The sequence below is a fragment of the Salvelinus alpinus genome, chromosome 1 (genome assembly GCF_045679555.1).
Source record: "Salvelinus alpinus chromosome 1, SLU_Salpinus.1, whole genome shotgun sequence".
NCBI classification, from domain to species: domain Eukaryota; kingdom Metazoa; phylum Chordata; class Actinopteri; order Salmoniformes; family Salmonidae; genus Salvelinus; species Salvelinus alpinus.
Window position 1 is genome coordinate 42,597,158 of NC_092086.1, and position 20,964 is coordinate 42,618,121.

The 20,964-nt window shown below is 43.3% G+C and overlaps 2 protein-coding genes across 18 annotated transcripts in view; one reads left to right on the top strand and one right to left on the bottom strand.

Moving 5' to 3' along the window:
- The window catches only part of nfixb (nuclear factor I/Xb), a 129,240-nt gene extending 116,935 nt beyond the window's left edge, over positions 1-12,305 (top strand). For 11 of the 16 annotated variants that reach the window (XM_071331905.1, XM_071332405.1, XM_071332076.1 and 8 more), the window contains 4 exons: positions 1,573-1,748; positions 2,808-2,955; positions 4,584-4,675; positions 7,242-12,305. In XM_071331905.1, the coding sequence (XP_071188006.1) occupies positions 1,573-1,748; positions 2,808-2,955; positions 4,584-4,675; positions 7,242-7,256 (431 nt within the window). In that variant the 3' untranslated portion in view covers positions 7,257-12,305. The remainder of the gene's footprint in view (positions 1-1,572; positions 1,749-2,807; positions 2,956-4,583; positions 4,676-7,241) is intronic. The other 5 variants (XM_071332659.1, XM_071332924.1, XM_071333196.1 and 2 more) reach the window with 1 other exon arrangement.
- Positions 12,306-12,687: 382 nt separating this feature from the next.
- Positions 12,688-20,916, bottom strand: rad23aa (RAD23 homolog A, nucleotide excision repair protein a). Of its 2 annotated transcripts, none has more exons than XM_071333536.1 (9): positions 20,631-20,916; positions 19,780-19,941; positions 19,501-19,661; positions 18,995-19,044; positions 18,670-18,791; positions 18,362-18,455; positions 15,348-15,478; positions 15,015-15,176; positions 12,688-14,861 (listed from the first exon to the last, which is right to left on the bottom strand). In XM_071333536.1, the coding sequence occupies exons 1-9, from the start codon at positions 20,694-20,696 to the stop codon at positions 14,748-14,750; spliced, it is 1,062 nt and encodes a 353-aa protein (XP_071189637.1). In that variant the 5' UTR covers positions 20,697-20,916; the 3' UTR covers positions 12,688-14,747. The 2 variants fall into 2 exon arrangements, with proteins under 2 accessions (XP_071189637.1, XP_071189555.1); XM_071333454.1 differs by having other exon boundaries at positions 18,670-18,797.
- Between the last annotated feature and the right edge of the window lie 48 nt (positions 20,917-20,964).

The following is a 20,964-nucleotide window of genomic DNA, read 5'->3' on the forward strand; positions in this document are numbered from 1 at the left end:
CATCTGAACTCATCTGAACTCCCAATTCAAAGCTAAAAGTTCCTAAATTGATCAGAAGCAGTGAGGTTGACCACCATGTAATGACATCTACCTCAGAGATGCTGAGATTGCCTCCTACACTCTTAGAAAAAAGGGTTCCAAAAGGGTTCATCAGCTGTACCCATAGGAGAACCCTTTTTGGTTCCAGAGAGAACCCTTTTTGGTTCCACGTAGACCCCTCTATTGAAAGGGTCCTACATGTAACCCAGAATAATTATTCAAAGGTTTATCCTATGGGGACAGCCGAAGAAGCCTTTTAGATAGCACCTTTTTTCCTAAGAGTGTACTCTGCCTCTGGAGCAGTTAGGTAACGCTCCCTTGACAATACTGAATGGAGCACTGTATTTTGTCTCTTCAACAAACTAGTTATGTATGTCATTCCCATGCCTGTGTGAAAGTGTTTACTGCGTTGTTTTGTGTCGTAGATCCAGGGGATACGGAGGGAGGGGTTTGGGGTATAGCCCCCCCCCCCCCCCCCCCCCCCCCCCGAGAGAGCTTGGCCCTAGCCCAGTACCTAATGGGATTAAAGGGGACTAAAGGAGCGGGGAGACGGCTCCGCCGGGGTAGCATGGATCCTGGCAGGGAGCGATGTGCTGCTTGGCTGGGGGGCACAGGGCCCTGTCTGGGGGTAACACACTGGAGTTGGCAGCCTCACGCGGGCAGCTGGAGGCCCTGCCGGGTGGGGCAACACTTAAGGGGGTAGACTGGCACACCAGAAGAAAAAGGGAGAGGGTGCGCCCCGCTAATACAAATCAAGGAGATTTGGTAATGGATATACATCTGACAGAGAGGGCTTTGTGTCCCATTCAAACGTTCATTCACACCTCAGTCTCCATATTCAGCTCGGCTGGGTGACTTAAAGCGAAATACTTTCTCACCCTCTCATGCAGGCACAAAAGAGGGCTTCTGTATTCCCTTACAGACGCAGCAACACTGGGACATTTAAACCCCCACACCTGCACACAACCAAATAGATATCATCCAAGTGTAGACCACTAACACATGCACATAAACTCACACGTACAGTGTGAACATAAAGATTAGTCTTGTCATAGAGCATCGTTGGAAAGCAGCTTGCCTATTTAAATGCCAAATTGCTGTGGCGCCTGTGAATCACACCCACAAAACAGCACACAGACGCACAGGCATTAAGACGTTCTAATTTAAGACAGTGCTCAATGATCTCTTTGTGCTTTTTATTTTTTTGTGTTGTTTGGGGACTGCTTTTGTAATGTAGACCATTGCGTTTGTGTGCTTGTTTATGTGTAAGCATTTCCTGTAAAGCCTCATTTTTTCTTGTAATACATTTTCACCCTCAATCTATCATGATTTGATGAAATTAAACTCCTATTTGGACCGATGTCACTCAATGTGCCTGTCCCTTGGTCTTAAGATGTGGCCACTGTTGACTGTTAAACTAAAAGCCCTTGTGAGTGTTCACTGCTGAACTGCATGTCTCGCTGTTAATCTATGTTTCTCTCTTATTCACTCTTCCTCCTTTCATCTATCTAACTAACGTATGTCTCTTCTCAGGGAGCCCCCGTGCCTCAGCCTCTGCCCTGCACTTCCCCTCCCCCTCCATCATCCAGCAGTCCAGCCCGTACTTCACCCACCCCACCATTCGCTACCACCACCATCCTGGACAGGACCCCCTGAAGGAATTTGTGCAGTTTGTCTGTGCTGATGGCTCGGGACAGTCTGGCGGCCAGGTAAGGTTTGATGTAAGAGGAAAGTTCAGGGGCTGAGTGACACCAACCACTTGTACACTAATGTAATCACTCATGGGCACAACAAAAGACCAATGAAGGCAGTAAGAATAGAATTCCACGAACATCTAATGTGTGGCCATGCAAACGACACAAGCATGACTAAATGAAGTGGTGATTATTAACACTGTATAGACATGTACTGTTTTTCCCTGTGTAAACACTACACTGAGTACAGTACTGAGATAGAGACCACAGGTTTGTTTGTGTTTCATCACTGTGGACACCATTTGCTGTGAAGTATAGATACAGTATGATGATAGAGGAGTGAAACTGTAACAGTGAAAAACATGAAAACCTTTAAGTTATGTAGTATGCAAGGTAAGGAAACAGGGTTGACTTTGATACTTTTTTTTATTTTTTTTTTTACTTAAACCAATTGCCAAACTTTTGCACAAGTGAGGAGAGAAAGCAAAATACTACTATTGACAATTTCCTGTTGGTCCAGGGTTTTCTGTACTTAATCTTTTTTCCTTGTCCTGTGCTCTTCCAGACCCTAAGGTTCCCTTTTTTCTTTTGCTCCGCCCACCCCCTCAGATTATGTAATCATCAGCACGAAAGCCTACAATCACAGCACATTTCAATCGAGCATACATGTTCTGTCTTCCGTTTTTATTGTAATTATTATTTCGCGTGTTGTTGGTGTCGTGTTTTCTTAGTAGAGTGTTTTCCCATGTTTTGATTTGTTGCCATGTTATGGACAAACCCCACCACCAATTGTGCTCTCACCCCCCTCCCACTCACCCCTCCACCATGGACCACCCGAGAACTCCCCTCTGCTCCAAATCCCCTATCAACCCTTGTGGTGATTATTATTTTGTACACCTCCATAAATGACGCAATGCACATACATCATTCGTTTGGCTGTTGTTTCCAACACCCCCACCTCTCCCACCACCCATCATGAATTTTTTGGGGACCTGGTCTCTGGAGCTGCGTCCTCTCATGCCGTGTGCGGGTTGTCACATGTCGCCCTCCTGACCCTGTTTGTGTTGTCCGCAGCCAAACGGGAGCGGCCAGAGCAAAATGCCGGGCTCCTTCTTGCTGCCTCCACCTCCCCCAGTGGCCCGCCCAGTGCCCCTCCCCATGTCCGACTCTAAATCCAGCAGCACGCCTCCCGACGGCGGACTGACCTCGCCCACATCTCCGTGTAAGTGACCCCACAGACCAAGTCAGAACCAAAACCAAAATCAACCAATATTTTTTTTTTTGTTGCTGGAGCTGCCCCTCTGTATCTTAGGGCCCTGGCCATCCATCCTCTGCCCGCTCCCATAGTAAATACCCCCCCCCCCCCCAACAGCCAGCTGACCTCTCACCTCCTTCACCGTCTGGAATCATACCAACCCTAGAGTTATGACAGAAGCCTGTCACCATTCTCCTCTGATGACCCTTCTGTGGTGTCCTCCAGGGCTCTATATTAGGCCCATCCTGTTTCTCTTAGAACACCCATCCTGCCTTGAATGACACTAACCCTTCCTCGATACCCCTGTGCCTCTGCGCTCACAGATGTTGACGCAGAAGATTGCCATCCTGGTTTTCCTGCATTTATATGTTTTATTTAACTCATTTGGCCAGCCCCCGAGATGTCATTTGAGATCGGAAGTAGTCTAAAATAGAAATAGAGTTTGATCCATTTCCTTTTTGTCAATTGCTCACTCTAAATCACATCTTCTTTTTTTTTACTAGTGGCACATATTTAGGGCAGTTTATGTGGACTCCAAAACATCATGCTCCAGTTATTCTGCCATTTCCCCCAAAAATATCCAAACATGAAAATAATATTTGGAGTTATATTTAACTTTTTAGTTGATTTTTTAAATATATTTTTTTTACTGAGTTGGTGGTGTTGTTGCTTTGAAGGTCAGACTTGGAGTTCTGCTTATGTATGTGCAGTTTTAGACTGAAGGGGTGTGTCCATTAGAAGGGTGTGTCTAGCTATGGGGCGTGTCTGCCAAAATGTTTCTCACCTATGACAGGAGGGGCACTGGACGGAGCACTTTTCTTTCTTTTTCCTTCTCTTTTTTATATTTCAGATTTTTGTATTATTTTGTTTTGTTTTATACATTTTTTCAACCCCCTCAATCAATGTCTCAAAGTCTTTTATGTATTTTGTCTATGTTACTGATTCTCAAACACGAGGGTTCCAAAAGGGTTCTGCATCTGTCCCCATAAAAGGACACTTTTTGGTTCCAGGTAGAACTCTTTTGGGTTCCATGTAGATCCCTCTCTGGAAAGGGTTCTACTCCATGTAGAAAATATTTATACCTGGAAACAAAAGGGCTTCTTCAAAGGGTTCTCAGCAGAAGAACCCTTTTTGGTTCTAGATAGCACCTTTTTTTCCTCAGTGTGCTTAACGTATGTGTATGCTGCTAAATAATACAGACTTACACACACTACACACACACTACAGCAATTTTCCATTATCAGATTCTTCACATGTTAGAAGGGTTTGTAATAACAACCTTTGTGTTGCAGTCCATATTGACCTCAAACTGCCCTAAATTTGCTTCAACCTTTAGCCCCAATGGAACCAGGGTTATAGTTTGGAGAGGTCCGGCTCAGTTCAGTAGTCCTACTCTATGATGCTTAGGGGGACTTACAGTAACAATTCTGTGTGTGATGTCAGGTTGAGAGCTTAAAGCAGTATTTTCATTGCATTATTTTCTGGAATTGTTATGAAACTTAAGTAGGATGCTCCGTAATTTTCTTTTATTGAACACAGGCTGTGGTTTGTGCTGAAATGGTTTGACCATCCCTCCTTTCTGTGTCTGTCTGCAGCTTACTCCACGTCAGGGGCCCCAGCTCCCAACAGGTTTGTCAGCATCGGATCACGGGACAACAACTTTCTGAACATCCCGCAGCAGACACAGGTGAGCAAACAGCTTGAGGGCTCGATTCAATCTGTATCGCTGAAGTTTGCGATTGAAAGTGAAAGGTAATTTCCGATTGAGTCGACATATGCAGCGTTACCATGACTACAGTCTCTGCTAACGCAGGAACATTGCCTTTACATTTCTATCGTGCTGTAGCACAGCTCTTCAGCGCTAAGGATTTAATCAAGCCCTTACTCTCGTCAACACTAGTACCAACACTACCAAACTACTGCATTAGCACATTAGCGCTTTCTGCTGCTTTCCACAGTGTGTGAGTATGTGCTTCCGTGCGTGTTTTCATGTGGTGTGCATGCGTGCATGTGTATTGTTTGTGTGTAGGAAACCTGTCTGTTTTCATTGAGATTATCAGCCCAACTCAGGAAACTTACTTAGGTGAATGGATACATGCCAAAATATTTCTTATTCCCAAACTGCCTAACTACTCCCTAAATCTCACTGGTGTATTTCCTCTCCCTCTCCTCATCCCATGATTTGTTGTGAATGTGTGTTTTACCGTGTGTATGTTTTACCGTGTGTGTGGTTTACCGTGTGTGTTAAACTGACCTACTGTTTATTTGGCCCATCTGGAGCCTGCCCCTCAGGCAGCGGGCTCTCTCTCTCTCCACCGCACTGCCTCTTGCTCATATGCCTCCTCCATTACCCACTGCACTTTTCTCATTAGCGTCCAACCACACCCGCCCCGAGCCAGCTCTGCTCCACACTCCTCCCCACCACATGGAAACCATCTGAATCCCTCTGCTGCTCTCACCCTTCCTCCCTACACTCCCTCGCTTCACTCCCTCTATGCTATCCCTCAGTTCCCTCTCTCTCTCCAGCTTCGTAACATGCCCTGTTTGACTAACCCACTCCGCTCATGAGGCTCACCTTACACCACCGTGCTAACTCTACGCCATTTTGTCCCTTCTTTACCCTCTCTTTCTGAACAAACTCAGAACTATTCACACACACACACACACACACACACACACACACACACACACACACACACACACACACACACACACACACACACACACACACACACACACACACACACACACACACACTTCCTGTGTAGCCCTCCAGTACTCTGTGCTATTGAGTATATTGTGTTTACAGTATGGTTTTAGTTTGCACTGGAGAAATGAAATTGTATAGGGAGCTTTAATTGGTTGCATTGTAGCTCAGAAAGTACATTGTTAGCATAATGCTCAATCAAAACATTAATAATGTGCAAAGGCCTTGTGAAAAGTCTGTTTGCTGTGACTGCAGGGCCTGAATTGAACTCTCACTCACAGAGCAGAGATATCTGGTCTCCAAGTGCCCTCTGGTGGCAGCAAGGGGGTTCTACGGCCAGAGGAGAGAGGAAACAGGAGAATGAGGGAGGGAGAAAAATAGTGAAAGAGGGGGAGAGGGAGAGTTTCAGCACAGCCCTCCTCAGAGAAGTCACGTCCCGACTGTCTGGTTGCCCGCAGCAACCAGACATGATGTCATAGCCACTTGAACTTGAGAGGGGATGCTGGGGGGAGGAAGGCGTGGGTAAGGAAAGAGGGTGGTCATTACTGCCAAGGATTCCAGAGAGAGTGTTAGAGGGAGATAGATGGAGAGAGAGAGAGAGACAGAGAGATAGTGTAACTGACAGGGGAAGAGTTACGAATCCCATAGGCTGCTGGGACAGAGCCTGTGGCAAGAGGGGGGAGAAGGGAGGGCAAGAGGCAGGAGTGGGGGGGTATTCAGGCGACCTGTTAGTGTCAAACAAAACAAACTGCACCTCCCCGGAGGCCCAGAGTTTCCAAGGCTCCAGAATGTTGGCCAGTGTTGACTGGTGCCAGATCCCGGCCGGCGACCCAGTTCTGCTCTCTTTTCACACTGAGCGGGAGAAACTCAATCTGAATACAGGGAGCGTCAGCCATCTCTCCCCCCGCTGACTGTGGACTCTTGAGTCCAGTCAGGAATAACAACAGCCTTTAGCAGCAGAGCCAAACCATACTCCCACAGCACTATAGTACAGTACACTACAGTACAGCCATGGACAGTCAGTCAATATAGCTGGGAGTATTTCCTCAATATGACAAGGGGCTGACAACTGTTGACCATTGTTAGTGTAAGGAACGTGTGGGGGCCTCTAGTGGTCAATTGTGGAACTTAGTGTTTACTTATTTTCAATGGTACACATTTTAACTTAAAACTTCTTCAGGATTGGTGGGTCCCCCACGGGACGGTTGAGGTAAAGTAGGCTAATGCGATTAGCATGAGCTTGTAAGTAACAAGAACATTTCCCAGGACATAGACATATCTGGAATTGGCAGAAAGCTTAAATTCTTCAGTCTAAAACTTTGCACATACACTGCTGCCATCAAGTGCCCAAAATCTAAATTGCGCCTGGGCTGGAATAATACATTATGGCCTTTCTCTTGCATTTCAACGATGGTACAAAAAAATTGAATATGCATATCCTTGCTTCAATGCCTGAACAGTTAAGATTTGGGTATGTCATTTTAGGCGAAAATTTTAAAAAGGGGCGGATCCTGTTAACAATGTCCTCTTTTTTTCTATTTAACAGTCTTGGTTCCTCTGACATGACCTGTCTGCAAACCAGCGTCTAGAATCTTTCTTTACAATTGGGAATTGAAACATGGAAAACAGAAAAATAACCCACAGGAAATTGCCCAACGATCCTTATGTCTCACATAAAAAGTAAAGCAACCCAGGAAATCTTAGCATGATACTAGTAGAGGAACTCTGGACCCAATTACTTAAACAGAGGGACCCCCCCCCCCCATTTTTAAGACGGGAGGATCATAGGATTTGGGAGAGGCAGAGGACAAGTCATCATCTCTCAAAACCACCGAACCAGCAAAACACGGCAACACAAAAAGAGGAACCTGAAGAGAAAAAAGGTCACCTTCTACTTCGGAACAAGGACACATTGTGCAATGGCTGGGAAAAGCAACTGTTCAACAGTCAAAAAAACTGATGTAGGAGTGGGGATTGAAATTGAAGGGACATCCAATCACTCTCTTGAAGGCACAAAACACGCCATCATTTAAATGAGGTACGCTCCCCACTGTCAAATCACCCACAAAACAAACCCATTAGGTTCCAGTGAAATACGTAGCAGTCCATGCTACTGTGATGTCTCCCTATCACTCAACACACTGTTAATTGACCAATATTTCCCAGTCTTATAGCCATTAACCTAATCAGCCCCACTACTAACAAGACAGAAACCATGTCAAAACATATCCTAAAGGTTGCACTACAAGCTGAATTAACACTAATCTCATGTCCACTATTACACCTACATGGCATGGGGGGAAAACAGGCTTACCTATGATTGTATTGTTATTATTAGTGAAAGAGAAAAAAAACATGACATGAAAAGTCTCAGCCTACAGTTCAGCAACACCAAGGCCTCCACTCTAACCAGCATCCCAGCAGAAGAACCCAAACCCAAGTAAAGCAAAATGCAATCGCCCAGTTCACTCTTGCAAAACTACAACCGCGACAATAATCAAGTGCTAAGTATACCCACTTTCATTTGAATGATGAATGCCATTTGTAACACACATATATACACACACACACCGGGCCCAAGTGGTGTTATTACGTCTATAACACATGCTATTCACACGTTTCCAGTACACTCTTTTTGCCCCTTATAGTAGACACAGAACCCAACACACATACTTAGTTAAAAACACAGGCCTCTGCATTAACACCCAGAACTACACAGCTACAGTAGTAATATTCCCTTTTGCACAGAATTGTTTTATTTTTTGTTTCTTCTCTTATTGGACTTGTCCCTCTGAATTTGTCCGCTTTAAAAAATGTTGTGTTTGAATGACAGCACCTTATTGAGAAATACAGCGGGTGGGAGCGAGACTTCGAGTGGTATTGCCAGGAAGGGTGATTCAGTCAGTGTTCAGTACCATGTAGTGAAACAGTGACATTAGGTTGCTGAGGACCCAGAGTCCACCTCCCTCCCATCTCCCTGAAGTTTACCCTTTTTGTTTACACTCCCAGACTGCCCCTGTTCCAAGAGCAGAGAGCCACGCTGCGGAGCAAAATGATGATGTGACATATTTGTTCCCATGTTTGGGGAGGAGAGCCTGGGTTGAAGTCTGAGGCCATATTGAGATGGTCTGGCAGGGTGCTATGGTCGCCTCTTTACCCTAACACGATCTCAGCTCCCCATCCTATCCAGCCTGTTCGTTCTGTTCAATCAGCCCTTATAGATCAAACTGCCCTAAAGATACCTTACCAGCCAAAAGTTCAACCTTTTGAAATCAAGAGGGACAAATTAAATGAACACACTTAGCACAGCGCCACTTGACACACTCACACACTCACATGCAAACTTACAGTATAAGTAGCAGTCACAACCACCAAGCCCAGGCCAGATTGACTGTAAAGGGAAGTCTTAACATAGGGCAATCTCTGAGGAAACCTTTTGTTTTTAATCATTCACTTTTTATTTGAATTCCTAACATTACTAAGATTCAGTTTGAAAGTGATTTTTTATTAAGGAACATCAGCTCAAATCACCAACCTCACAAAATAACTGGACTGCCTGGCCATGTACTTCACTGCAGGGAAACAATGTTGCCAGACGGCAACCATCTCATCAGCTTGATAGAGAACTAGCACTGCTGAATAAGAATTATGATGGCTATGGTGATTTCTTTTCTAATCTATGGAAGTGCCTCTGTATTCCCATTATGCAATTTGTTAAACATGAATTCAGGTTCTTTTTCTCACATATAAGCTAATAGTGAATGGTGGTGAAATGCTATGTCTGGGGAGAAAAACAGTGACAGCTCACTGAATAATTGCAATCATCTTTATATATACACACATATATATTTATAGATATATACATTTTTTTATTTGCAAAATAAGCTCTGTGGCAGTCTAGTTATTTTTTGAAGCATGGCACAGTCAATTGATGCATCTTAAATATCAGATTAGAGCAAAAGTACCAGTCCCTACACCCACACCTACATCTAATAGCAAAAAGTGTCCATGGCAAATACTCTAGATACATGATTTATATAGCAAACAAAGTGACATTGTAGTCAAGGAAAATAACAGATTAGATGTTGGTTATTCTTTCTTGTTTGGGAAGTATTGTTGTTGAAAAAAATGTATGTATGTTGATTGAGCCATGTGCAATGCCTTGGGTAGAAAAATTGTGTTTGTCTGTTAGAGATTGTTTGAGGGTGTCATGAGAAAAGAGAGGCTAAACCCTCTATTTTTTTGTTTTAAGTCCACTTGCTCCGGGACTCTAAACACGAGGGCAGACAAAAAAAATCCCAGTCTTTGTAAATTGAAAATGAGTTTTATTTTTTTTTCCTTATTCCTTTAAAAAAATGTATTTGTAATGATTTGTTTTCTAAATCTGGGAGGGCTGAAGGAACAATTTAGCAAAACAAAAATATATATCACTAAATGAAACTGGTGCTTTTTACGAAATAAAGTACATTCAAACTCTATTATACATAAATAGTAATAAACAAAATTAAGTGTTATCATAAAGCACATTTTAGGAAACATGCATTATTCTATTTCTCTTTTTGTATTTACCAAGGGGGAGGGGTTCATTATATGAAAAGGTTGTGACAAAAGGCATTTTTCTTCAACCTTTATCCCATAGCAGGAAGAGGACCGTTCTGTTTAGTTTGATTAGATGGTTATCCTGACAATGGGATGATGAACTAGTGGAAAAAGGCCTGACGTAATGGACGTCTGTGTCATGTCAGTATCACCAGAGAACTGACTAAAACATGACCTATTTAATAGATGAATTGCAACTTGCATTCAATTTTCTAAACTGGCCAACCGAAGTAATCAAGTTTGGGACACAGACAAGATCTTCCCCATTTTGGGAGATGCTTCAGATATGGAATCCATTTTTCTAAGTGTTAGCTCAACCACAAAGTGATTAACAGCGTTTGGAGAGATGGGAGGTGTAATGTGAAATACATTTTGGTAGGTTTAGTTGATTAGTAGACTCCTATCTCAAACCCAAACAAGAGGTGAGGGAGTATAAGGTGTATTTTGAGCACAGAAAGGATGAGAGCAGGTTTAAATCAAAGTGAACCCTTCCCCCTTCCACTCCCAATCCGCAGTGTAAATTATTCTAAATATTTGTTTGGTGATGTAGTGTTAGAATCAGAGCATCTTAAAGGTTGTCCCTAAAAAGTGCCTTTTGTTCACAGACTCCATCTTGTAATCCTGAGTGCACGTCTCAAAAAAGTCCCCTCCTTCATATTTCTTCTATATCCTCTCCTTCTTCACGCTTTTCAAAGCAGTATATATAGTACTAAAGGAAATTGGTGTGATTTAGTTATTTTTATTGTTGAATAATTAAGAAAAGCACAAAAAAAAATCTGTCTTGCTTGTCTTCCTGTATCTTGTCTTCTGTCTCTCTTGGACACTGGAGTAGTCTGTAGCTGCGTTACCCTCCTTATCCTTCCCCAAACCCCTTTTCTCTGAATGGAGGGGTAAAAAAAAAAGCTAAACTTTGTCTGAGCAGAATGCAGTTAGCTCACATGTTATTCTTGTCTGTATGCTTCACATTGTATACCATACCGATCTCTTCAGCTTCTCCATTGAACAGCTAATGTAAGTGAACAAGTTACACCGGTGGGCTCTTGGGATGTGGCGAGGAGAGGGTCTGTGAGGGTGTCTAGTTTTTCACTGGGATGTATTTGATGACATATCACAACGTGGAGATAAAATACACATAGGAATTTCCCTCTGAATGGGCAAGGGAGCTGCATGGCAACTGGGGTAGAATAGGCAGGTTTTTAATTCATGTTTTTATCAAATATTTTTATTTTTTACAGAATTTGGATTTTCGTATCTTATGCAGCAATGCTACATTGAGACCATTTAATGATGCACCTTTCTAGTGGTTGTCTGAGACCAGCTATTAAAACAAGTGAAAAAAGTACCTGAAATGACTAAGCACCTTATAACGGAATGGTTCCAGCCCAGGTAGACTGGCAGGCTCAGATCCACAATCAAGAGAACCATTACACCCATTTACTAGAACCCCAAATGAACAATTACAGACTAAAGTCATATGGTTCTATACACTGTATGTGACGTGGTAGACAGTTAAAGCACCTTGAAATTCCACCAGCAAAATCAAGAGCGGGCTTGATAGAGGGCCTACTTGTTTCCCACAAGAATATGCACGTTTTTATTGTAAGTGATTGAAGCCAGCAGCAGTATTAGCCTTGACAAGTAAAGCGCCAGTCGAGAAGCCAGAGTGACAGGTTTCGCAGTGTGTGCTTTGCTTGGGCAGAACGTTGGTAGAACGTTGGTCCCTACCCATCTTGCCCTGCAGCACCAGAGAGCTGTCTCTCCCTGGCCCTCCATCTTTTTATTTTCCTTCGGGTTTGTTTTTAAAAGTGTGTAGGGCCGTGTTTAGTGTTGTGTAGAGTGAACCCCCAGCTGGCCTTGCCCCCCACCCCCCTCAGTGCAGCTTCCCTCCCTCAGGAATACACCTCCCAGAGCCCATGGTGAAATGCATGTGTTAATTACAGTTTCTTTTCCATAATAATAAAAACAGTTTGAAAAGAGCAACACTTGAATAAAAGGATGTTCTTGACTGTAACTCACCTGTTTCTGTCTGCTTATTTTCAGATTGCTGTTTGATTGGGTAGGGGGTTTGCCTGTGCTGGGGATGAGAACCCTAGAGTTGCATCATGTTATAGAGTGGGGTAAGAGGCCAAAATAGTTTCACTGCTTATCAGAAAATCTACTTACCAATACTGATAATGGAGGGTCAAGTCCACAGGAGTAGCACTACTCATTCCCACATCATACCGAAATGCCTGGACTTGAACCGGACTGTCTATAAATTACATTTCCTGTAATACTTTGTATTCCATAAGATCAAGTTGAGTTTAATTTCAGTTGGCCTCATTCATTGTCCAGACCAAGAATGTGGTGCATATGGGAGTGTTTGGCATGAAATAAAACATAAGAAGCCATGATATATTGATGATGTTTAATGAAGCTGAGCATTGAAGCAGACCATGTTGATGCTGTAAAATGCCAGTGTCAGTGAAAGCCATGTTCACAAAAACAGATGCAGTCAAACATATTGGCATGATCACTTATTCATGATTCACTATTCCTTTAAAATAAGTTGAGATTGAAAACTTTGTGTTCTCATGTGTATTTGTTTCAAAGGTCCAATAAATAAATAAAAACTGAAATTTTTCACTTAAGTCAAAAATGGCCTGAACTAAATGCACAATTAATTTGGTTTGAGGCAAGTGATTCTCGGCAAGTGTAATTGATCCTACTTGTGGCAAGTTGAAGGTGCCTGCAGGGTAAAAATAGGAAAACAGGAAATTCTGTGCAAGGGAGCCAATACATTTGAATGCATCTGTTCAATCTAAACTCATAAAAGCTTGTCTCTTCATAGACCCATTAAACTCCTGCCATGTTAAGTTAAAGAGAAAACATACCTTGATAAAAGTGAGTATTGATAAAACCACACATTTCTTGGTACCCTCTGTTCCCTCAGAAAACCCACAATAGCAACATCTCAAAACACTGAGAATCCTTAGTGTAATAAGGCATGTGTCAACTATCTCAGTTGGAAACAGGTGGTTAAAGCTAGGCGATAGCCGGTTTAATCTTCAGATTCACCTCATCACTAAAGACTGTTGAATAGTCTGAATAGGCTCATTCAGGCTGTGGATGATGACAATGATTGGCTATGACTGGGTCCTGGTTTAATAATGACTTTATACAGACAACCTTCATGTGGACCCTTGTTCTTACTGGACATTTTGGGCTCTATTCAATCCGTAGTGCTGAATATCCGCTTTATAACGCTATTGACAATTTAAAGGCAATGTTCCCGCAGTCGCCGAGACTGCATTCATGGTAAATGCTGCATATGTCGGCTCAACAGGAAATTACCCTTACATTTTTACACGATACGGGCTGAATCCAGCCCTTAGTGTCTCATGACCAGCTGGTCCCATTGTATTTGAGCTGCCCTTCGTGTGTACTATTAATCAGATCCTTTGAGAAAGGTGGTGTGTCTACACCTCAGCCTTGGGAAAGAGGTAAGTGAGTAACTCCAGCATCCCAGGACTGGTCCCTACCATCTCCCCCCTCCAGAAGATTATATGTAAAGGTAAGGTCAGCGTTGCTCAGCTCATCAGAGACGTAACACTAGAGAGGACTGTGCACCTTTCAGCAAAACCTAATTTTCAGACACATATCCACACAGTAATGTACCTGTATGGTTATGTGAGCATACACACATCCATTTGTCATTTTGGTTGTTCTATACCGCTCGTTTTACTCAGGATGTTGAGCATTTCCACACCCAGAGAGATCATGGATATCTGAGTGAAAATTAAAAGCGCTAGCTTTGAGGTGTAGTGAGGGGACCCCATAAATAACTTAGCCTGGCCACTGGTGAAATGTGCTTGCCTATATGACAATATCATGGGATGAGAAATGTGTTTTGCTATGTGGTTGGTTTTGAATGGCAAAGGAAATGTGAGGGACTGGTGCAATCAAATGAACAGACCACAAGCGGACTCTTCATGACCGTCAGTTTAGTTTCCCTTTCCCCTCTTGCCTCAATACACCAACATTGTAGAAGTGCATCAAGGAGAATGTGCTTCCAACCAGCTACAGCATTAACAAGCTTAGATATGCATATAAATGACTTTGCACCTTAATTGAATGGCATCCACCTGTACACACACACACAGACATGTACACACACACAGACATGTACACACACACAGACTCCACAAACCCTTCAGCCCCCTCCCTCCCATTCCCAAAGCTCTTCTAAAATCTCAATATATATCTGCCCTAAACAAATCCCAGACATTCCATTGGAATTCAAATGGATTTCATTATTCCTCTTTCACCCTTAGATCAACATATACATTGTGTAGCTTGTAAGTACTCCCACCAATAACTCTCCCTCCCCCCTCTGAAATGACCTGAAGATCGTTGCTCTACAGTGGGGTGCAGTCCTTGTGCTGGGCTGGAGAGGAGGACAGGCCAGCGCCTCTCATTCATCCTCAAAGCCCTGGTTCAGGAGGAAGTTGGCCGCTAGGTTCTCGTTCTTTTCACAGGCAAAGTAGGCCTGGATCACCAGCGCCTCAGGGAAACCCAACGCTTTTAACTGAGACAGGAGAGAAAAAAAAACATAACATTTCACCATTACTATTTCTCACCAGAAAGGTCACAATGTATGCATTTCTTAGCTAGTCTTCTAGTCAGTTGAAGCAATCTTATGCCCTAAACAGTGCATCGAGAGGTCTTTAGCTCCCCTCACCCTCTCGATGGCTTCCTTCTCCTGAGGCGTGACCTGAATGTAGTTGACTGGAGCTCCCTCCTCCACTGCAGCACCCAGGTCCCCCACCTCAGGCACATCTCCTACCTCCCCCGCCGGCTCATTCAGCATCTGGATGAACAGCTCCTGGTACTGGCTGATTTGCTGTTGAGTTTTATCAATAGGGAAAGATAGGTAGACAGCAATCAGCAACAGGCAGAACATACATTGTGAAATCACAAAACCTGGGAGGTGTCACTATAGGGAGTGTGTGACGCAAGCTAGTATGAGTGGTGGTGCCATCAGTGTGTGTAGTGCATGGTGTATGTGTGTTACCTGTAGGAGCTGTGGGTTCTCCCGGCCCAGCTGTTGGAGCAGAGCTGGCAGCAGTGAGGGGTTCTGCTGGATCACCTGCCTCATGCTCTGGAACTGAGGCTGGGAACGCAGGAACTCCAGAGGGTTTTCTCCTGCAACACAAACAGAATATTTACAGAAGAGAACCCGTTGATACATACAGTAGATATAGATACAACACTTACTAGGGAAAATGCACATAAACCATGCCCATCTTTCCAACAATCTCATCTGATATGCAGTGCATTTGGAAAATATTCAGACCCCTTGAGTTTTTCCACATGTTGTGTTACAGCCGTATTCTAAAATTGATTAAATAAATGTTTTCCTCATCAATCTCCACACAATACCCCATAATGACAAAGTGAAAACAGGTTTTAGAATTTTTCTGCAAATGTTTTAAAAATAAACTATTATTTTTCAGACCATTTGCTATGAGATATGAAATTGAGCTCAGGTGCATCCGGTTTCCATTGATCATCCTTGAGATGTTTCTACAACTTGATTGGAAAGGCACACACCTGTCTATATAAGGTCCCACAGATGACAGTGCATGTCAGAGCAAAAACCAAGCCATGAGGTCAAAGAAATTGTCAGTAGAGCTCCGAGACAGGATTGCGTCGAGACACAGATCTGGGGAAGAGTACCAAACAAGTTCGGCAGCATTGAAGGTCCCCAAGAACACAGTGGCCTCCATCATTCTTAAACGGAAGAAGTTTTGAACCACCAAGACTCTTCCTAGAGCTGGCCGCCCGGTCAAACTGCGCAATCGGGGGAGAAGGGCCTTGGTCAGGGAGGTGACTAAGAAACCGATGGTCACTGACAGAGCTCCAGAGTTCCTCTGTGGAGATGGGAGAATCTTCCAAAAGTACAACCATCTCTGCAGCAAGCCACCAATCAGGCATTTGTGGTAGAGTGGCCAGACGAAAGCCACACCTCAGTAAAAGGTACATGACAGCCCACTTGGAGTTTGCCAAAAGGCACTTAAAGGACTCTCAGACCATGAGAAACAAGATTCTCTGGTCTGATGAAACCAAGATTGAACTATTTGGCATGAATACCAAGCGTCACGTCTGGAGGAAACCTGGTACCATCCCTACGGTGAAGCATGGTGGTGGCAGCATCATGCCGTGGGGGTGTTTTTTAGCAGCAGGGACTGGGAGACTAGTAAGGATCAAGAGAAAGATGAACAGAACAAAGTAGAGAGATCCTTGATGAAGAGCGCTCTGGAGCAGGTTAGGACCTCAGGACTGGGGTGAAGGTTCACCTTCCAACAAGATAATGACCCTAGCGTCATACCCAAGAAGACTTGAGGCTGTAATCGCTGCCAAAGGTGCTTCAACAAAGTTCTGAGTAAAGGGTCTGAATACTTACAGTTGAAGTCGGGAGTTTCAATACACTTAGGTTGGAGTCATTAAAACTCGTTTTTCAACCACTCCACAAATGTCTTGTTAACAAACTATAGTTTTGTCAAGTCGGTTAGGACATTTACTTTGTGCATGACACAAAGATTTTTTCAACAATTGTTTACAGACAGATTATTTCACTGTATCACAATTCCAGTGGGTCAGAAGTTTACATACACTAAATTGACTGTGCCTTTAAACAGCTTGGAAAATTCCAGAAAATTATGTCATGGCTTTAGAAGCTTCTGATAGGCTAATTGACATAATTTGAGTCAATTGGAGGTGGGACCACGCAGCCGTCATACCGCTCAGGAAGGAGACGCGTTTTGTCTCCTAGAGATGAACATACTTGGGTGCGAAAAGTGCAAATCAATCCCAGAACAACAGCAAAGGACCTTGCGAAGATGCTGGAGGAAACCGGTACAAAAGTATCTATATCCACAGTAAAAAGAGTCCTATATCAACATAACCTGAAAGGCTGCTCAGCAAGGAAGAAGCCACTGCTCCAAAACCCCCATAAAAAAACAAGACTACGGTTTGCAACTGCACATGGGGACAAAGATCGTACTTTTTGGAGAAATGTCCTCTGGTCTGATGAAACAAAAATAGAACTGTTTGGCCATAAAGACCATCGTTATGTTTGGAGGAAAAAGGGGGAGGCTTGCAAGCCAAAGAACACCATCCCAACCGTGAAGCACGGGGGTGGCAGCATCATGTTGTGGGGGTGCTTTGTTGCAGGAGGGACTGGTGCACTTCACAAAAAAGATGGCATCATTAGAAGGAAAATGTGGATATATTGAAGCAACATCTCAAGACATCAGTCAGGAAGTTAAAGCGTGATCACAAATGGGTCTTCCAAATGGACAATGACCCCAAGCATACTTCCACAGTTGTGGCAAAATGGCTTAAGGACAAAGTCAAGGTATTGGAGTGGCCATCACAAAGCCCTGACCTCAATCCTATAGAAAATGTGTGGGCAGAACTGAAAAAGCGTGTGCGAGTAAGGAGGCCTACCAACCTGATTCAGTTACACAAACTCTGTCAGGAGGAATGGTCCAAAATTCACCCAACTTATTGTGGGAAGATTGTGGAAGGCTACCCAAAACGTTTGACACAAGTTAAACAATTTAAAGGCAATGCTACCATATACTAAATTGAGTGTATGTAAACTTCTGACCCACTGGGAATGTGATGACTGAAATAAAATCTGAAATAAATCTCTACTATTATTTGGATAATTCACATTCTTAAAATAGTGGTGATCCTAACTGACCTAAAACAGGGAACTTTTTACTAGGACTAAATGTCAGGAATTGTGAAAAACTGAGTTTAAATGTATTTGGCTAAGGTGTATGTAAACTTCCAACTTCAACTGTATGTAAATGTGATCTTTTTATTTTATTTATTAAAATCCTGTTTTTGCTTGCTATTGTGTGTAGATTGATCAGGGGAAAAAAACATTTCATCCATTTTAGATTAAGGCTGTAACGTAACAAAACGTGGAAAAAGTCAAGGGGTCTGAAAACATTTCCAGAATGCACTGTACAGTAGATGTAATACCATAGCAGAGATATAGGCAGATGGACTCACCCTCAGCAACAGTAGGGGTCTCTGTGCCTGTGCGGGCAGATGCAGGAAGCTGTGCTGGGGGATTAGTCTCTTGGACCGGACTGCTAGGAATGCCCTGAAAACACACAGCAGCACATACTCAGCACATTGTACATGCTGCCATGTTAAAGTTTCATCAAATATGGTGCCATACTGTACAGTGTAATTTTGCATTCATGGTCTTTTTTGGGATATTGTTCAGTGTCATTTTGTAGAGTCATGGTGTATGGTGCCTGGTTGCACAGTATTGTGTATCCTAGGTAGTTGTGTGGTGTGTTGACGGTTCTTACAGTGAGGAGGTACTCCACGGCCCGATGGGGGTTATTGAAGCTGGCCCGGAGAGCAGCTACCACTCTCTCCCTCTCATAACCCATAGACATGATCTCTGTCAGCATGGTCTCATACTCCGCTCCTGTCACTGACCAAAAGAAACAAGATGTTAACTATTTACCCGAGTTACAATGGACATTATTTACACCCATAAACACATAGCTGCTAGAAGGCATCTTACAAATCCCCAGCCCATACTACATGCTATCATCAATCTAGCAACACAGCAGATACATTCCACACTGACGCATTATTCACATAGCCAGGTCGAAGTCCATCACTCACCCAAGGCAGAGGAGGCATCTCCCCCCTGAACCTCCAGACTGGGGTCTGAGCTGCAAACAGAACGACAGGGTCAAAAATCCAGTCAACCCATTCAAACAATTCAGTGGTATATTGTGGCCGTAAATAATATATGCCATTTAGCAGACGCTTTTATCCAAAGCGACTTAGTCATGTGTGCATACATTTTACGTATGGGTAGTCCAGGGAAATGAACCCACTATCCTTGCGTTGCAAACACCATGCTCTACCAACTGAGCTACAGGGACTACAGGGGGTGTATTCAGTAAGATGAAAACTATGAAATGTTGCAGATAGAAATGTAATGAATGTTGCATGATGTTTAGGTCATATTTGTCCTACACAAAATGTGTCTATGTTAAGAGTTCTATAACGCTCCACCCTCCTGAACAGGCCTCAAGCTTACTTTATTACTCTCTCCAATTTGGCAGACTGTCTACCAAATCATAGGTTAATATCAGTTCTACGGCTGTCTTCTCTATGCCTACCTGGCTGGAGCTGGGGGCTCTGCGACTGTAGGTGTGGGCTCCTCTGAGGGGATAGGGATGGCTGCAAGGGCCGGGCCGGCAGACGACGAGGACCCAGAGTCCTGGACAGGGGCCTTGGGTGCCTCTGAGGAAGGTGTTGAAGCATCTGTGGCAGACTTTGCCTAGATCCAGAGGATATAAACAGGCTATTACTGTCATCTATGCAGACAATCATGTAACCCCAAAACATGCGGGTGCAGCTCATTAAGAGTCCAAGTAAAATGGATTAGGGAAATGTACCTTAGATACCATAACTACAACAAAATTCTTCTCATCAATTTTGTAGTCTTTAATAGGCATGTCATCTTGCAGGATTTTGCCAGCATATATGAGCTTCTGTCCAGACACTGGGAAGTTATCTTTTCCCCTCTCTGCTTCTATCTTCTCCTTCAGTGCCTTCACCTGTAGAAACCAAAAAGAAGCTGTTCAGCCTTGCTTTAATTGTTAAACACAGTGCAACCCAAATGTTGCTCGCTAACACTAACTGTTTGAATTGCCCAACTTTTTACATTTCAGATTACCTTACATGATGTAACTTAACTAGCTAGCTATTTTCACTCTTTAAGACCTAGCTAGTAAATGTCTGCTAGAATATTGCTAATTAATCATCCAACTGGACATGCATCATCAAGAACTAAAATAGATAACGTAGTTAGCTAGCTAGTAATATGGCTGTCTAGCTAACGCTAGATAGTTATCTAAAGTTGACATTAACGTGATGAGGGATAACTAACGTTAGCTAGTCATGTAGCAAGTTAGCTGATGTTTTAGCGGATAATAACTTACCTAACTAGCTAATAATGAGACTCAACATTGGATTAGCAAATTGACACATACATTAGCTTGCAAGCTAGTTTGCTTTAGCTATGTCATGCTGGGAAGCTAAGACTAAGAACTAGCTAGTTAGCTAATGCTATGGGTGTCAATAACAGCTAGCTAGCGTTAGCCTATGTTAGTTGTATTATCCGAATTGATAACAATCTGAGACCAATTAATTTGGTCTTTCGTGCAAATAACAAAAAAGATAGTTAACCAAGCGGGCTAGATAAAACGCACACAGCTGGCATTGTTATGAACAAATGGGCACTTACCGTTTGATCAGGGCCTATGTCAATTTGAATGGTCTGCTGTTGCAGTGTTTTTAGCGTGATTTGCATTGTTGCGGTAGCTCACGCTGTTTTCCCCTTGCGCTTCGATTACAGCTGTGTTTAAAAATATTCAAAAGTAAAACAGAAATTACATTTAACCACAAGTTCAAGCAAGAGAATATTTATCCATGACTATGAGATGAGTCCATGAGCACTCAGCAAATCGCCATCTTTGATGACACAAAACTCAGAAGTAGGTGGCGTGTAACGGTTTGCTGCCCAACTTGCAGCCTCGAGCGCTCTCTGAGTCTGATCGCTACAACCACTAACTGGTCAA